The sequence below is a fragment of the Lutra lutra genome, chromosome 3, assembly GCF_902655055.1.
Source record: "Lutra lutra chromosome 3, mLutLut1.2, whole genome shotgun sequence".
Classification (NCBI taxonomy): Eukaryota; Metazoa; Chordata; class Mammalia; order Carnivora; family Mustelidae; genus Lutra; species Lutra lutra.
Window position 1 is genome coordinate 38,299,994 of NC_062280.1, and position 17,155 is coordinate 38,317,148.

Here is a 17,155-nt window from a genome sequence, read left to right on the forward strand (position 1 = left end):
TGGGGGCACCAGGTGGTGGGCATTGTAGAGGGCACGGATTGCATGGAGCACTGGGTGTGGTGCAAAAATAATGAATACTGTTATGCTGAAAAAAATAAAAAAATTTAAAAAAAAAGTATTTTTTATTGTTATTGGTATTATTAGAAGTCCCAAGGAATATCCTATATACACATATGTGCCACCTAGCCAGGATGTGCTATTGACATGGGAGATGTTAAGTCATCTTAGATGATAAAGGTGAAGTTCTTTTCCCCACTAAGAAGCAAAAATCTGAAAATTTCAAATCAATGGCTAAACCTTGACAGTGAAGAAATGCCTGAGAGTCCGCACAGTTAAAAGTGTATTAGGCATCCAGTTATTCCTAATTCTGTTGGTAGCTTTAGGTATAAGGAGGGACACAGTATATAGTTTCACATATTCCATATTGATGCAAATGGGGTACTTTCAAAGAATAAGAAAAATAAAATTATAGTAAAAGATGAAATCAGATCCCTTTCTCAAACAACATATACAAAATAAATTTCATTTTAATTAAAGGTTAGCAAAAACCAAATTTTGAAATGCTGGGTGGGAAATATAGATTAATGTCTTTTAACTCTTCAAGCAAAAAAATATTTTCTTTTTTTTTTTTAAGATTTTATTTATTTATTTATTTATTTATTTATTTATTTATATTTCTTTTCAGCGTAACAGTATTCATTGTTTTTGCACCACACCCAGTGCTCCATGCAATCCGTGCCCTCTCTAATACCCACCACCTGGTTCCCCCAACCTCCCACCCCCCCGCCCCTTCAAAACCCTCAGATTGTTTTTCAGAGCCCATAGTCTCTCATGGTTCACCTCCCCTTCCAATTTCCCTCAACTCCCTTCTCCTCTCCATCTCCCCTTGTCCTCCATGCTATTTGTTATGCTCCACAAATAAGTGAAACCATATGATAATTGACTCTCTCTGCTTAACTTATTTCACTCCTGGGTGGCTCAGTGGGTTAAGCCGCTGCCTTCGACTCAGGTCATGATCTCAGGGTCCTGGGATCGAACCCCACATCAGGCTCTCTGCTCAGCCTGCTTCCCCCTCTCTCTCTGCCTGCCTCTCTGCCTACTTGTGATCCTTCTCTCTGTCAAATAAATAAAAAAATAAATAATAAAAATTAAAAAATAAAAAGAGAAGAAATCTCAAAAAAAATTATAAAAAAATGTATTTTCTTAAACGGGATATAAAATGTAGTAACTAGAGAAGTAAACTTTGCAAAACATAATAAGAATGTCCACACATCCAAAGACCCTGCAAAGTGAAAAGACAACATACAAACTTGGAGAAAATACTTGCAATTCATACAGCTGACAAATGGTTAGTATCAAAAAGAAACAAAGGACTTTTACCAAAAAACAAGGACACAGACACAGGAGCAAGAGATAGAAAGACAGCATTCCATAGAAAAGACACACAGAGGTAGTAACAACATGAAGAGGAGCTCAGTGTCATTAGTGAACCACAAAATACAGAAACCACCCTGAGATACCTTTTCATACCATTCCATTAGCAAAAATTAAAACTTCTGACATTACAAAACATTGAAAAGGATATGAATTCACAAAACCAATTATGCATCACATGTCCAAGTACTTATTAGCACAACCAAAGGGCAAAGAGTGTGGTGTGACCTCCTGTAAGTGATCAGTTACATAGCCTATGTTCCAACAATTCCACTCCGAGGTGGATACCTAAAACAGTTACGAATACATACATGACAGGAGACACATACACAGATGTGCATCATTCCCTGTCCATGGGCAAATAGATGAATGGAACTTTACATAGCAGCCCAAAAGAATGAACTCAAACACCAGAGAATTACATGCATAACACCATAACAGCATTCACACATGGTGCTGTTTTTATAAATGGAAAACAATTAAAGCAAAACTAAATCCTTCTATAAAAATTTGTAAACATTAAAACTTTATAAAAAGGGAAACAAAGGACTAATCCACTCAAGGTTCAAAATGATCGGTACCCCTAGATAGAAAGGGGAAGTCAAGGGAAGGGCTAATGAGGAGACTATATGATTAGTTATAGGGTTGAACTTCTGGTTTTGAAGTTGATTTCACCAGTGATCGTTACATTATTAAAAGAACTAAGTAAATATATAAAAAAACAGGCTATGGACAAGATGAGAGAGTGTCACCAACCCTGCATTATGACCCTTCTGATTCAGGGCACATGAGTTCCTTTCATAAAATGGAGACATGCCCTTTAAGAACAGACTTGGGTAAAATATCAAACTGAAATCATTTCAGTCCAAACAGTGACAAGCTCCACCTACCCACCCAACTGAGACCATTTATAGAAGGTTCTTTATTTGTTCTGACATTACTTATAAAAGAGAAATTGAAAACATCTTAAAGATCCATCACTAGGGGAATGGTTTAAGACACGAGGCCATGCCCCTATGCTTTCATTAATTCACCTTATCAACACCTTGATTGAGCGCCCATGATTTGTCAGACCCTGTGGGATACAGTGATGAGCTAGATTGATTCAGGCCCCACTCCCATGAGGTTAACACTAGTGGGGAAGACAGGCAGTAATCAAAAGATCACACGTGTAAATGAACACTGAAAACAGATGAAGGCTGTCAAGGGAAGGACCACACGGTTATGAAAAGAGAAAAGGGAGGGAACCTAGCTTGAAACGCTTAGTGAGGTTTCCCAAGGACAGCGGGCATTTCACAGAGTCTGAAACAAAAACCTGGGAGTAGTTACCCAGGTCAAAGGGAGGCAGGAGGAAGAGCCATCCAGGCACAAAGAGGAAAGGTGGGGCCACAGCAGAAGGAGCAAGCTCGGGCTGTTGGGGACAAGAAAGGCCAAGGTGGTCAGGCCCAGAGCAAGGTGGGCAGTGGGGTGAGATGGGGCTGGAAAGGGGGGGCGAAGGACAGATCACTGACCAAAGAGCAATGGGAAGAAGGGATTGAAGTAGGAAGGCAATCATACCAGATCTGCATAGGAAAATGATCACCTGCCACCAGGTGGAGAAGGGAGAGTATGGGGACAAAAGGGGGCTCCCTTTGGCACGATCACTCTGGTTCAGCATGTAGCACAGTCACGAGTGTATGGACAAGCAGTGGGAGATGACCTAAGCAGCACAGACAAGGGGCAGAGGCAGCTGGCCTGGGGGTGGCGGTCGTGGGGCTGTGGAGAGGGTTCTGGATTTGCAAAGTCTCCAGATGGTCAATGGAGAACACTTGGAGGTAGAAAGGGTGTGGACAAAGGGAGAGGGAGGCACCTCAGATGACTTGCAGATGTCTGTCTTATAGAAATAGAACACTAGAAGCTGAGCAGGTGGGATGGGGGCATGATGAGCTTGGTTTTGTAAATGGCGTAGCTTAAGGTGGCCTGGGATATCCAAAGGCAGATGTCAAGTAACCAGTAGGTGAGCTTGGAGGGAGGCTGATCTGGAGATACAAGTTTAGGAGACACACTGAAACAGTTAAAAATGAATAAGGCAAATCTGTACATACTGACATGAAAGGTTACCTACGAGCTACTGTAAATGTAATATACATGGAATAAAGCAAGTTATAGAACAATTATGTATACTATAACCATGTTTTTTAAAAAGCATATAGAAAAATACTTAATTATCTGGTGTGCAAGAGAAATATACACACGTGCACAGAGATACACGCACACACACAAGTTTGGAAAGAATATACCAGATTATTAACCTACCCCAGTGACTGACTGATGCTTTGGGTCGGGAGAGATGAGTGAAGAACTTTCAATTTTTGTCTATAAACTTTTGCATCACTGCATCCTGTTTCTTAAAATAAAGACTTCATCACTCCAACTGTCCCTTTACTCCATCCCTCTGGCTCTCCCCAACTCCTACAGCATCCTGAATCCCCACCCAGAGGCAGATGTTGGCAACCAGAGATGAAACAGAAAAAGGAAAGGTGATGCCAGTTTTGCATGCTATTTAATGGTTAAAAAAAAAGCGGGGGGGAGGAATTTGGTATTTGCTTTTAAGCTGCATCAAAATAGCCATATCAGAATGTTCATTGGGAAATGCCATTCCTGCTCCTTGAGTGTTAGCAATCGAGTTGGCTAAGCAATAAGTCAATTAAGATGACTGCAGAGCACAGAAATCTGGGGGCACTGGCTTGTGCTCTCCTACTGGTTGCCCAATGGTCTCCAAGTAATACCCATCAATCCTCCATACTGATCAAGGAACACTGAAGACCTCCCCCACTGAGGAGAACACTGTACTTGGCCTAATGAACATACACGAACAAAAGGAAATTAACATCAATGGGAAGATGAGGTGGCTTGACACAGCAACCTGCATAGATTGTCCTGGAATTTTCTTGTTACTGAGCCTCATCACCCACACAGTCCCAGTCCACACCCGCTACATATTTGCAGAACTGTTTCTGAAATGTCCAGACCTCTCTTTGACCAAGCATTTCATTTCCCAAGATAAAAATGGTGGACCTCGAAGACAGAAGCATCCTGGTGTCAGAAAACCAGACAAGGAACAGGATGTCTATCCCCATGTGAATTTCGCTCTTCCATTCCCAGGCCTGTGAAGCACAGCCTGAGACAATCAGTAAGAATTTAAAGTTGCCTTGTCTAGCAGCTGGACACTGTGTCACCTAGCCACCCTTAATAAGTGTACCTTCTACAGAGAGATCAATAATAACTCATTTATGGAAATCATACCAGCAAGGCAGACGCAGGTAAAATTGCTCCCATCTTGCTTCTCATTTGCATCCACACAGCTGGCGTTATTCTGACATGGCTTCCTCTGGCAAGCATCAAATTCTTCACAGAAAGTACCCACGTACTGATCCTCACAGGTACAGGAAAAAGTTGCCTAAAACACAAGCATACCATACACGTTACATGAGACCTCTAAAATGTACGCTCTGGCTGGGAATCCCAAAGTTCAAAAGCCTTGCTCCTTTTTGTAATTATACCAATACTGAATGCTAGAATCATGTCATTTATATTTTGATCTGATCAAAATCATAGCTTTGAGAGAAATGGTGTGTATTTCCTTACATTTTTAAAAAGATTTTATTTATTTGACAGACAGAGATCACAAGTAGGCAGAGAGACAAGCAGAGGGAGAGAGAGGGAAGCAGGCTCCCTGCTGAGCAGAGAGCCTGATGCAGGACTCGATCCCAGGACCCTGAGATCATGACCTGAGCCAAAGGCAGCAGCTTAATCCACTGAGCCACCCAGGAGTGCCTATTTCCTTACATTTTAATTTCATACATTTATTTTTCTCGTTCTTTCTTTATTGACATTTACCCCGACCATTTTCCATCTTGCTAGAGTGGATGGATTGCTCCAGCCATGAAATGAGATGTCAGCCAACCAGCTCAGATCCTGTAGCATCCATAGCACTTGTAACAAAAACCTCCTCAGATCTCCCGCCTTGACTACCTTCCAGAGCATGCAGGGAATTTACTGAATCACCTTCTAAGTTACCTTCAGCATCAACATACAGCTATACAGACAAACTGAGTGCAAGGGAAGATTAAAAAGAGTATAATTCTAGTAAATGTCTTGTTTGGTTTATGGCGTTCCTGCTATCTTAGTGAAAGACCATAACTCAGACCCAGAGCACTGCATTTGGTTGGAAGCTTCATTCCTAAGATAGTTGTAAAATCCAAATAAAACAGAGCCTTCCTGATCTCTTCTTCACACTTAATGCCTGGGGGTGGTGACCATCTGAAAAAAACAAACAAACAAACACTAATGGGGTCCCAAACCCTGTGTGAAGCAATGTAGGTTGTTACTGCAGAGGGGCGTGGAAGAAGCAAAGGAGAACGGCATAAACAAAACATAATACTTTAAAAAATCAAGCAAAACAGAAAAATGCATCTTCCCAGCACTCCCCAAGCCTCCACATCAGGCAGGTGTTCAAATCCCTACTGGTCCAAAGCCCCACCCATAACTTCTCCCCAACCCACCCTTCCTCCCACCTCCCTCTCCCCAGCCCCAGTCCCCTGTCTCTAATCTCAGAGAGAGACTCTCCCTTCTTCTCCAGGTGTTGTTAACTCAAAATCCCCAACCAGGGCCCTGACCCCCAGGCATGCATATATATACATAATATATATATATATGAAACATGTTATATATTAAACTTGATTGAGATACCAAAATATATATATATAATATATATACATTTATATACAAAATATTTTCCCCATCCTTTTCCTGTAATACCCATCAAACTTGCTAGCAATCATGACTGGTATATAAAATGCTTGAGTTCTATTACTGGTCATCACACTGAGCCCTCAATTGGTCATTGTTTTTACTTGATGCTCTCGGGTTTTCTAGAAAAAACAACCCCCCCCCCCAAATTGCGTGTCAATTGCAAATAATGGTAACATTCTCCGCCCCCCCCCCCCCCCCCGCCCGGCCTTTTCCAGCCCTCATGGTTGCATTGCTGGTTCTTCTAGATTAAGCTTGATTTCAAAGGGAGATCTGTAGAATTTATCACTAAGCAGAAAGCTAGAATGAGGAATGAATTTTATCAAATGCCATTTTAGCTTCTTAAAAAACCGTATCTATTTCTTTTTGTCTTTGTCTAGCAATATCTGACTGCTTAGATGCCCTAGACCTCACTCAACCTTGCGTTCCTGGAAGGGAGGCTCACAGACACATTAAGCAAAATTGTATTACGGACACAATCTATTTGTAGCTATACTTCTGTGCTTCCCATCTAACTTGCCCCATCCCCAACAGACACCTTTTCTAAGAAAAACTGTCCCTTGCACACTGATATCATAGTTTATACTCTAACAGGATGCCACTTGCCAAAAGTGACTAAGCCAGGAGTAGACAGACCTGTGACCTCAGCAACCAGTCAAGACACCCATCAAACAACCTTTAGCTCTACCAAATGGCCAGATATTGTGTAGTTATATTTCTTTTGTTAACTGAATATTTTTTTGTTAAGGGAACAGGAGAAATCCTTGTAATCTGCATAATCAATTCTTCCTAAGTTTAAGAACACATTCTCCAACTATATCTTAGAAACCAGAACAGGTGGAATAAAAGCAATGGCTTTTCTTCTTCAGTTAGAGTTAAATTTCCTGCCTTCTATTTCCATCCTCTCTCGCACCTCTTTGTGGCAAACGGAAATTCCCTCTGCCAGCTAGCAACAGTTGATTCCCTATCTGCTTTTTTTTTTCCCCTTTTGTGTGCATTTGCATGGACTTTGTAGTTCAAGGCTGGGAGAAACTACATCAAGGCTATTAGAAAGGCAGCCTTTTAAATAGGAAACTCTTTCTCTAGAACTATCTTTAAAGGAAAAATCTCGTCCTTGCCCAAATGTGCAACAGAGTACACCTTTGATATTTGCAGGGACGTGTCTGGAGCCCTTGGTGCACCTGCAGATTCCTGACTGCTTTTGAAATGTAAACACTGTGCGTGCTGGCCACATACAATTCCAAAATGGGCCTCAGCATCTTCATAAATTACTACGTGTCATTATTTTTGGCAGCTGTCCTCTGAAATTTACTTGGTTTGTATCCAGCAGTTCCATATTGCAGATCAATTTCTTTGGCTATTTGGGGGATACATTTTGCATATAATTCATCAGCTTTGTCCCATGGAAAATATGTTGCTTATGGAAATAAATTATTAAAAACACCAAATCAAATATCTTCAAGTTAGCTTTTATTAACTCTAAAGCTGAAACAGAAGCCACACATTTTGTTTGGCTTTGTGTTAAGCCAGAACGTTGAAAGTAACATTAAGAAACTGTTGAAATAATTGTTTTTGACCAAACAAAACATGGAATTGATTCTTAAACTTTGATTGATGGATAAGGAAGATTAACAAATGTTTACATACCCATGACTATAAAATTCTACTTCAGTTTTTATGTATTCTGCATCATATGGTCCATAAAGTTAGATTTCTCCCTAAGTCTATTTTTTAAGAACAATGAGCTTTCTTAAAAATATTAAGAGGTTTGTTTTAATATTAAGTTTCAAGACTTGATTTGTAAGAAGCCATGAATATTTACTAGGAAATTATGTTATTAGCATCTTTGTTGTGGGGAACTGTGATCACTGAAAATTGTAAACTGTTATACCAACCTTAAGAAGATTAACCCACTATGCCAGCACTAATCTAGGTCCAATTGATTTAAACAGCATAAAAGACAAAATGGACTTATTTATAATTAGTAGCTTAGTGGGGCAGGGTGCCTGGGTGGCTCAGTGGGTTGAGTGAGTCTTGGTTTTGGCTTAAGTTGTGATCTCAGGGTCTAGAGATGGAGACCCACGTTAGGCTATCTGCTCTGCACACAGTTGGCTCTGCCCTTCTCTCCACTCACTTAGAAATAAAATTAGTAGCTTAGCTAAATTACAGAAAGCTATTTCCTTGCAAAATCATTTTATATTCATGTAAAAGTTTTTTTAAGTAAAATGAGAAGTGACCCTCAGAGATTAATCTTAATACCCAATGCAGAATCTCAATTTCCCCAACAGCTTGACATCAAATATTCCATTTGTACATTAATGGAAATTTCTCAGTGGTAGGAAGCTCACTTTGAGGTCTAAAAAGTTTTAGTCACACCTGCATTCATTTGTTCACCCACACGACAAATACTGACTGAGCACCTGCCATGTGCCAGGCCAGGCACTGTTCTAGGACCCAGAAACACACAAACGAACAAGACTGTCTCTTAGAAATGATAATCCAGTGTAGGTGGCTGGTGATAAATAAAATGAACAAGTAAATAATGTAGTAAGTGAGCTGATAAATGCCATTGGGGAAAATAAAGCTGGGAAGGGGAAGAGAAGAACCCTATAAAAAACAAGCCCATTAAGCCTCCTACTGTGTTTACGGTGAGGATGATGGCGAGAACGTTCTTCACCACACATCATTTTGGGCCTCCTTTATAAAGTCTTCCCCAAGAAATTCACTCAAGTAAGTGCCAGTAAAAGTTTTGCTCATCATAAGAGCTGAAGTTTTGTCCTCAGGAACAATGCAGATCATGTGACTGCCCATTTTTTTCTCCTTTTTGATTTGGTCACAGCATGCTCAGAGTCAACCGGAAGTTCGACATGAACAGCTACCTCGAGCTCTATGACCTCTATGGCTTTGTCCTCTTTCTAACTTGGAGGTTACGTACTAATTTACATCTTCTCTTGACTTATGTTTTTGTATTTTTTAATATTCCAAGAACTTCATGAAATATGGAGTCAACTGTGTGATAAGAAAGTCCAAATTCCCCAGCATGGCACACAAGGCCTGTGACGATCTGGCCCATCTCACTTTTTCCGTTTCATTCTCTGCATCTGTCACTTCTCAGTAAAGCCTATTTGTCACGAACAAATCATCCCACAGAGAAGAGTTTTCTGAGGAGCTTTATTTCTCTCTCTCAGGGTCAGAATTCATCTATTCTATCTTACTCTTTCCCTTAAACAAAGTATCCAGAAAATACACTTATCTCTTGTTGGCGTCCCTGTGACACCGGTATGATCACAAAAGCCCCAGCTGACGGGACATGGAATCTCACTGTTTACAGAGCTTGCTGACGTTGAATTATCTCATTAATCTTTACCACCTCTGTCAGGTGGCTGTTATCACATCCATTTTAGAAATTGAGAACCGACTCCACAGGGAGGTCAGATACATATTGGAAAGTGTCCCAGTCGGTGAGTGTAAGGTCAAGGCTTAAATGTGTATCATCGATTTCAAGCCTTTCCCATGCATAGCTGAATACTGTGCTATCATCACTGCATTGGTCTGTGTACCAGAGATGCATGTGGGGCGCCCTTCACCCCAACTCTAAAATAACTCCAATAACTGTGGTATTTTGGTTCTTGCTCCAGATTGCATAATTTGTCTACTTCCTCTCTTGCTGTCTGCCTGCCTTCCTTGTCGGCATCACTGACTATCCTTTTGATTCACTGATTCTAATTTCTTTTAGTCTTAAGAATAATACCAAAGGTGTTCAAGTAAGGTTTCAAAATTGAATAAAAATATCCTTCCTGAAGGATGAACATATCTCTTGTACGTAAAGTGCCTAATCACTCCTGGGCAGACTTGAAAACTTTGATTAGATGATTTTTCCCCAGGACTGGGGGTCCTTGACATCTGGGACTTAAGTTACACATACATAATAGATGCTCGACTGTTCACTGAATTAAGCTGACTTCATCAGCGGCTGCTTGAAGGTCATCTTCAAGGAGAGTTTTGTGCAGGTAAGGGGTCCTCTTCCCCCACGTCCTTGTCTATCTCTGAGGATCTCGTGTTTCGCTCAGACAGCACCACAGTCACTTATAGATTCTTTGTCCACACATTCTTACTCAAGGGGATACTGGAATAGAATGTGGAGGGTAATTCCCAAGCCAGAAGGTGAGTAACGGACCCCTCAACCTTTAAGAAGGGAAAGGAGATTATCTGAGCCACTCTTGGCTAAAGGACCTCCCAGGCCAATTTCCATTTCCGCCAGAGGCCAGCCCGCTTCCAAACAACATCTAGGCTAATTGTAGTTCAATGTATGAACATTGGCAAGGTCCAAACTCTAGCCAATGAACTGGTAATTGTTGGAGATAGGTGACACAAACATGGGGGCTCGCCAAATTATTCTCACTTTGGGATAGGCTTGAAATTTTCCACAATAAGGAAGTACATTGTTTTTATTTTAAGGGTCTGGCTAAGTCCCAAGAAAGGAAAGATAAAACTTCAGAAAATGAGAATCACACTCTGCATCCTGTGTCCAGCTCCTCCCTGTGGAGTCTGCTACTGCCTTTATGGCAGAGATGTTGTAGAGAACCTCGTGTGCATGTCACGGAGCCTCCCTCGATGTTAAGTCCTAGCCCAGAAACTTCTTTCATCTCCAAATGTCAGGAAAAGTTCTGCTCGCCCCAGAGGACTATTTGCTTCTCCAGTGGGCAACAAGAATCGTGTAAGTCAGCACAGTTTCCTCTAAACAGCAGAGTCTTCTTGAAGCTCAGCCATTTCTGTGCCAGGAAAGGCTTGGCTGCTCTGTTTCCCCAGGATGCAGAGGCCACAAGCAGGGCACACCCAGCCCAGGCCTTCGCAAGGAGAGCAATTTCAGCTTGCAGAGCCTATGGGTAAATGTTCAGACTTCTCTAGACAAGTTCTCTAGATACAGGATCAAGACGTGGAGTCGGCTCCCTAGTAATAGAAAGCTCTGTCCTCTTCCTGCTCTTTTAATGGGAGACCTCCAAGTGCAACTGTTCATGAAGACAATTCCCCAAGTAGGGGCCTTCTGCAGACCCTTGTGCTCAGAGCTTAAGCAGATTTTAGGGAAGGAAGGCCGTGAGTCCCCATTGTCTCACGTAACAATGCAGGATCACTCAGATTCCAGCCTGAGCTATCCCATCACCCCAAAATGTACTGACCCTGGATCTGTGCAGATGGAGGCCACAGGAGCCTCATCCTGGCAAGGACCTCAGCCAAGGATCTATTATTCCAGCTCCTAGGAACCTGGCTGGGTGGTCATTTGGGTCTGAAATCACATAGCTGATGTTAGGAGCTAGTTTGACAAGTAGGTAGTCAGGGCCAGGGTCTGCATTGAGAAAACATGGAGTCAGGACAGCTAAGATCCAACATCACTGACATTCTGTTTTGCAGATTAGACAGAACCACACTGACATTCTGCTTTGTGGCCTTTGCAGAAATGACTTCTGCAAAACGTCCTAAAATAAGACAATTAACCACAAAGCATTTATCAATATCACGGGCAAGGGGCAGTTAAGACCTAAGTTAAACCCAGGCGCGCAGGTGTCAGCCAAAAAAGACCATCAGCACAGGACATTAACCTAATCAGCAGATAGATATGTGACCGAAGCCCTGATTGGCACGACTTGAGCACGCGCTGATTGCTGAAGGTAGTTCCGCAAAAAAAGCTCATAAAAACTTCTAAACTTAGAAACTCTGGCGGCAACCCTCTCGGGGACCCCTTGCTCTCCGGGAGCTTTACACTCTTGCTCAATAAAATTGGTTTGTTGCCCCCCACTCTCCGTCTGATCCACTCCTTATTCTTTGAAACGACGTGACCAAGAACCGTGGACATTAAGGGAACAAAAACCCTATAACACTGATAGATACTAAAACCTAGATAAAAAGCAGTCATCACAGAACACATTTTCATTTGATTCAGCATAGGTGAGTTATAACTAATGGGTCAGAACTAGCACAGTCTTTTAGGCAGGATTTAGCCTTTTACTAAAAAACCCAGATTTTGTATTTCAAAAGACAGAAAGGATTATTTGGATATAAAATTTAAGAGACTATCTGAGAATTCCTATTACGATGTGAAAATCTCTACACATGCCTTTTCCTAAGTCCAGGCCATACAGAGATCCCTGGAGCCCAACCAGAGAGACAAAGTGTTGCCCCCTGCTGGGAACATAGTAAATTACCTCGAAGGAAAACTCACTACGATTTACATTTTTAAAATTCTTGTCTGTCCGCTAGGTCTTACTATTCATTTACTACGCATGGAATTTAAACAACATGCTCACGTTGCTTATGTTATCTTATTTCCCATTAACCTTAAACACACTATCCCTCTTCTATTTGGATTCATTAATTGCAAACATAGCCGCTTATTAAAAAAAAAAAAAAAAGTAAGCTTAGAAAACATGGAGATCATCTAAATATGAAATTCAAAACTTGACATTCAAAAATTCCTAGAATTCATTTCTTTGGCTTAAATGTTAAATTCTGAAAAATAGGAACAATAATAAATGAGCCCTGCTCTTTCCTTCCAAAGGACAGCAAAGTTTACTTTATTACTCAAGGGAGAAGAAAGTAAATGTCTTTCAGGAAATTTTGTAAAAGGCTTTCTGTCTCAAAGTGGATGTATGGATTGGCAGAATGGAGACATTCAAAAGCGGTTTCTAACCATATCTTGGCAATTTCTCTGTTCTCAGCAGGCTGAGCACTGCCATAATTAGGCCCAAGATTTCCACATAATCAGCCTGGATCTTCAGTTCACCAGTATCTGTGTATCTATTTGATGAAAAGTACTAATCCATTAGCAAAAGTAAAGTTTGACTTAAAAAAAAAAGAATGTCACTGAAAATTCATCTTTTATTGAATTTCCCTATTAAAAAAAACCAGCCTGATTCCACAAGTAAATGACATGCCATTTTAATTCTTATTTAAAATTCCATTTGGTCTTTTAGTTCTTTCTTTGCTACATGAAAAGAAAATGGTAAAGAAAAAGCTTTAATAAAATAGACACTTTGATGTAGAAATTATTGATGAGAATTCATTGAAGAATAAGGATCTTTCCTACCATTTTCCTCAAGTCACCTCAGATAGAAAACCTACCTTGAGTTACTTTTTTAAAAAATATTTTAGTTATTTATTTGACAGAGAGAGAGAGTGTGAGTGGGGAGAAGAGAAACAGGCTCCCTGCTAAGCAGGAAGCCCAATGCAGGGACGCTTAATCCCAGGAGCCTGGGATCATGACCTGAGCTAAGGCAGGCGCTTAACCAACTGAGCCACGAGGCGCCCTTCAGTTACATTTTTAACTGTAAAGCAAAGATGATGAGTGGTAACTTCTTCTAAAGATGGGAATCCGATGGAGACAGGGCAGGGTACCCAACCACACTGAGTGAGAATTTGAAGGCAGCTGGCTTCCAGTCTTCTCACAATCTTAGATCTGATGCATCTCGGTTTCAGTCCCATGGAAGCCATAAATCCCCATTATCCCTCCCCATCTGCAAGTGACTGCATGTCTCCCTGGGGTGCTAACATCTGCCTCACGGGTTTCCTCCTTACTCTCACCACATCCATGTGCTGAGTTGCCATAAGGCAGGACCACAAATTGGCAGCTCAAACAGAAATCTACTATCTCACATTTCAGAAAACCTGGAAAATCAAAACTCAGGTGTCAACAGGGCTGGTTTCTTTGGAAGCCTCTTTCCCTGGCTCATAGATGGCTATCTCGGCCCTGTGTCTCCACAAACCTTTTCCTTTGTGAATGTCTGTGTCATAATCTCTTCTTCTTGGAAGGACGCCAATCACCATAATGAGGACCCTACCTATATGACCCATATGACCTTGTCTCACCTTGATTGTCTCTTTTTTTTAATTTGATTGATTGATTGATTGATTGATTGATTTAGAGAGGGCATAAGCGGGGGAAGGGGCAAAGAGAGGGAGATAATCTCAAGCAGACTCTGCACTGGCCACAGAGCCCGACATGGGGCTTGATCTCGTGACCTTGAGATCATGACCTGAGCTGAAATCAAGAGTTGGTCACTTAACCAACTGAGCCACCCAGGACCCCCTTGACTGTCTTTTTAAAGGTCTAATCTCCCAATACAGTCCTATTCTCAGCCACTGGGGTGAGTACTTCAACATGTGAGTTTTGCCAATTCAGCCCAGTGCGGACATGCACTCTCTCTGGCTTATTCCTCCAACTATTTTCAGAGCACTCTTCCTCAAATGCCACCTCAGTCCTTCGCAAATATTTGATGCTTGCATACAGAAGTCATTATCCTACAGTATACACAACACTCATTGAACAACAGCCCTATGGAGAGGCTGGCCATGCACGTACAGAGACATTGAAGGCATAGTTCATGTGCTCCGGGAACTGACAAGCTAGTTAGAGAAATAGATCTGTGTCACTGTCATCATCACTATCACCTTTACCGAATACCTCTATTGAACACTCAATACGTGCTGTTAGAAGGGCTTTGCAAAGTGCAATTGTCCTCACTGTAGTTGTTATCCCAGTGCTGTATTTGGGAGAACTGAGGCATAGAAAGTCTGAGTCAGTTGACCAAGGTCTACTGGCTAATAATCAAAGAATTGAAGTCTGAGCCCAGGAAATCTGATTCTAGGAACTATTGAAAGAAATGACACTGAAAGTAAACCACAGCGCTCGAATACATGGGGAGACCACACGGGAGCTGCCTGCACCAGGCCCATGTTAAAGGTACAGAACCTGCTCCCTCCGAGAGAAGCCCCAGCTCCCTGCCCTGACTGTTTCAAACACTCCAATTGTTCTGGGTCTCTTCTTAGGTCAGTCATGAGTGACATCTTTTGTCCTTTTAGGATCTCAAGGACTCAAGACCTTTGTCCCCATTTGACACCCAAAATTCAGAGATGGGGAGACAGTCCAACTGTGTGATGTCCACCTAAATGACAGGTGTCCTAGCAGAAACCCTTGGGTGTGTGGTCCTCCTTTCTTCTCTCCTTCGCCTTTCCTGTTTCCCCTGTTTCTCCTCATGCCCTTCAGACTCCTTACATGGGTGGTCAATTACATTCACGGGCCACACCTAACCAAAGTGTGTGCGCTCCAGTTCCAACCTTTACCAGTCTAAGGGTCTTCCTCCATACATGTACAACTAACCTGGCTTTATTTTCCCATCGGACCTATAATTCTTCTTTGCTTCCCTCTTCCCATCTGTCTTCCTCCTCTCTAGGTTGTTTTATAGTTTATGTACTTTTGTGGATAGGCTCAAATCCAGTCCAAGAGAGAGGTGGGGACAAATAAGCAAAACACAGAAGAGCTCATCGAAGGGATCAGTTCAGCCTTCTGTATGGAAGGGAAAAGCAATGTTTCAGCCCCTTGATTTCCTTGAAATAATTCCTTGAATTCCTTGAAATAAGAATATATCACACGTAAAATAAGAGTAATTGTCCTAAACTAAACTCCTAAAGTTTTGTCTTATTATAAAATCCCTGAGACCATAGAATTTGACAAAAACATTTCCTCAGTATTTGGAGAGAGGAAAAAAAAAAAAACCTATTTCTTCATGTTATTGTCAAAGATTGTATTCCGAGTCCCTGATCTAACGAATGCATTTCTTACTTTGTTGAATGGACATGGACACAAACTGAAATAAAACCAGAAATGTGGGAAGGCCCTATCATTCATTTAAATTAAATCTTATCTCATTAAACATTGGCTGCTTTCATCATTTTAATCCTGAACAAAAGGCAGGTTATATCTAATAAATGCGTTCCCCAAGATAATTAGAAAAAAATCATTTTAATAATTTCCAGGAAAAGCTCATCAAAATATCTAACTCAGGGTGCCAAAAGAATTAATTTAGTTCATGGGCATGACGAATCTTGCTTGCTTTCAGACTATTTTTATAAATCTATAATGTTCACATGAAATGATCTCTTCCATGGACTACTTTAATCCTCCAAGTCCAAGTAAGAAAGAAAAGTCTGCACACAGATTTTGAATATAGGAACATGAACACTGCTCAAATCTCCCTTTCAAAATTTCTTGGTCCATGTATCATATTTTAACCATTTTTTTTTTATTTTTTTATTTTTTCAGCATAACAGTATTCATTATTTTTGCACCACACCCAGTGCTCCATGCAATCTGTGCCCTCTACAATACCCACCACCTGGTGCCCCCAACCTCCCACCGCACACCCCTTCAAAATTCTCAGATCGTTTTTCAGAGTCCATAGTCTCTCATGGTTCACCTCCCCTTCCAATTTCCCTCAACTCCCTTCTCCTCTCCATCTCCCCTTGTCCTCCATGCTATTTGTTATGCTCCACAAATAAGTGAAACCATATGATAATTGACTCTCTCTGCTTGACTTATTTCACTCAGCATAATCTCTTCCAGTCCCGTCCATGTTGCTACAAAACTTGGGGATTCATCCTTTCTTTCTTTCTTTTTTTCTTTTTTTTTTTTTTTTTACAGCTTTATAAACATATATTTTTATCCCCAGGGGTACAGGTCTGCGAATCGCCAGGTTTACACACTTCACAACACTCACCATAGCACATACCCTCCCCAATATCCATAACCCCACCCCCTCTCCCAACCCCCTCCCCCCATCAACCCTCAGTTTGTTTTGTGAGATTAAGAGTCACTTATGGTTTGTCTCCCTCCCAATCCCATCTTGTTTCATTTACTCTTCTCCTACCCCCTCGACCCCCCATGTTGCATCTCCTCTCCCTCATATCAGGGAGATCATATGATAGTTGTCTTTCTCCGATTGACTATTTCACTCAGCATGATACCCTCTAGTTCCATCCACGTCGTCGCAAATGGCAGATTTCATTTCTTTTGATGGCTGCATAGTATTCCATATGTATATATACCACATCTTCTTTATCCATTCGTCTGTAGATGGACATCTAGGTTCTTTCCATAGTT

General features: G+C 41.3%; 1 protein-coding gene across 1 annotated transcript in view; it reads right to left on the bottom strand.

Moving 5' to 3' along the window:
• Nucleotides 1–17,155, bottom strand: part of DNER (delta/notch like EGF repeat containing) — a 327,654-nt gene that overhangs the window by 114,271 nt on the left and 196,228 nt on the right. The window contains 1 exon segment of the mRNA XM_047722680.1: nt 4,720–4,873. Within this exon segment, the coding sequence (XP_047578636.1) occupies nt 4,720–4,873 (154 nt within the window).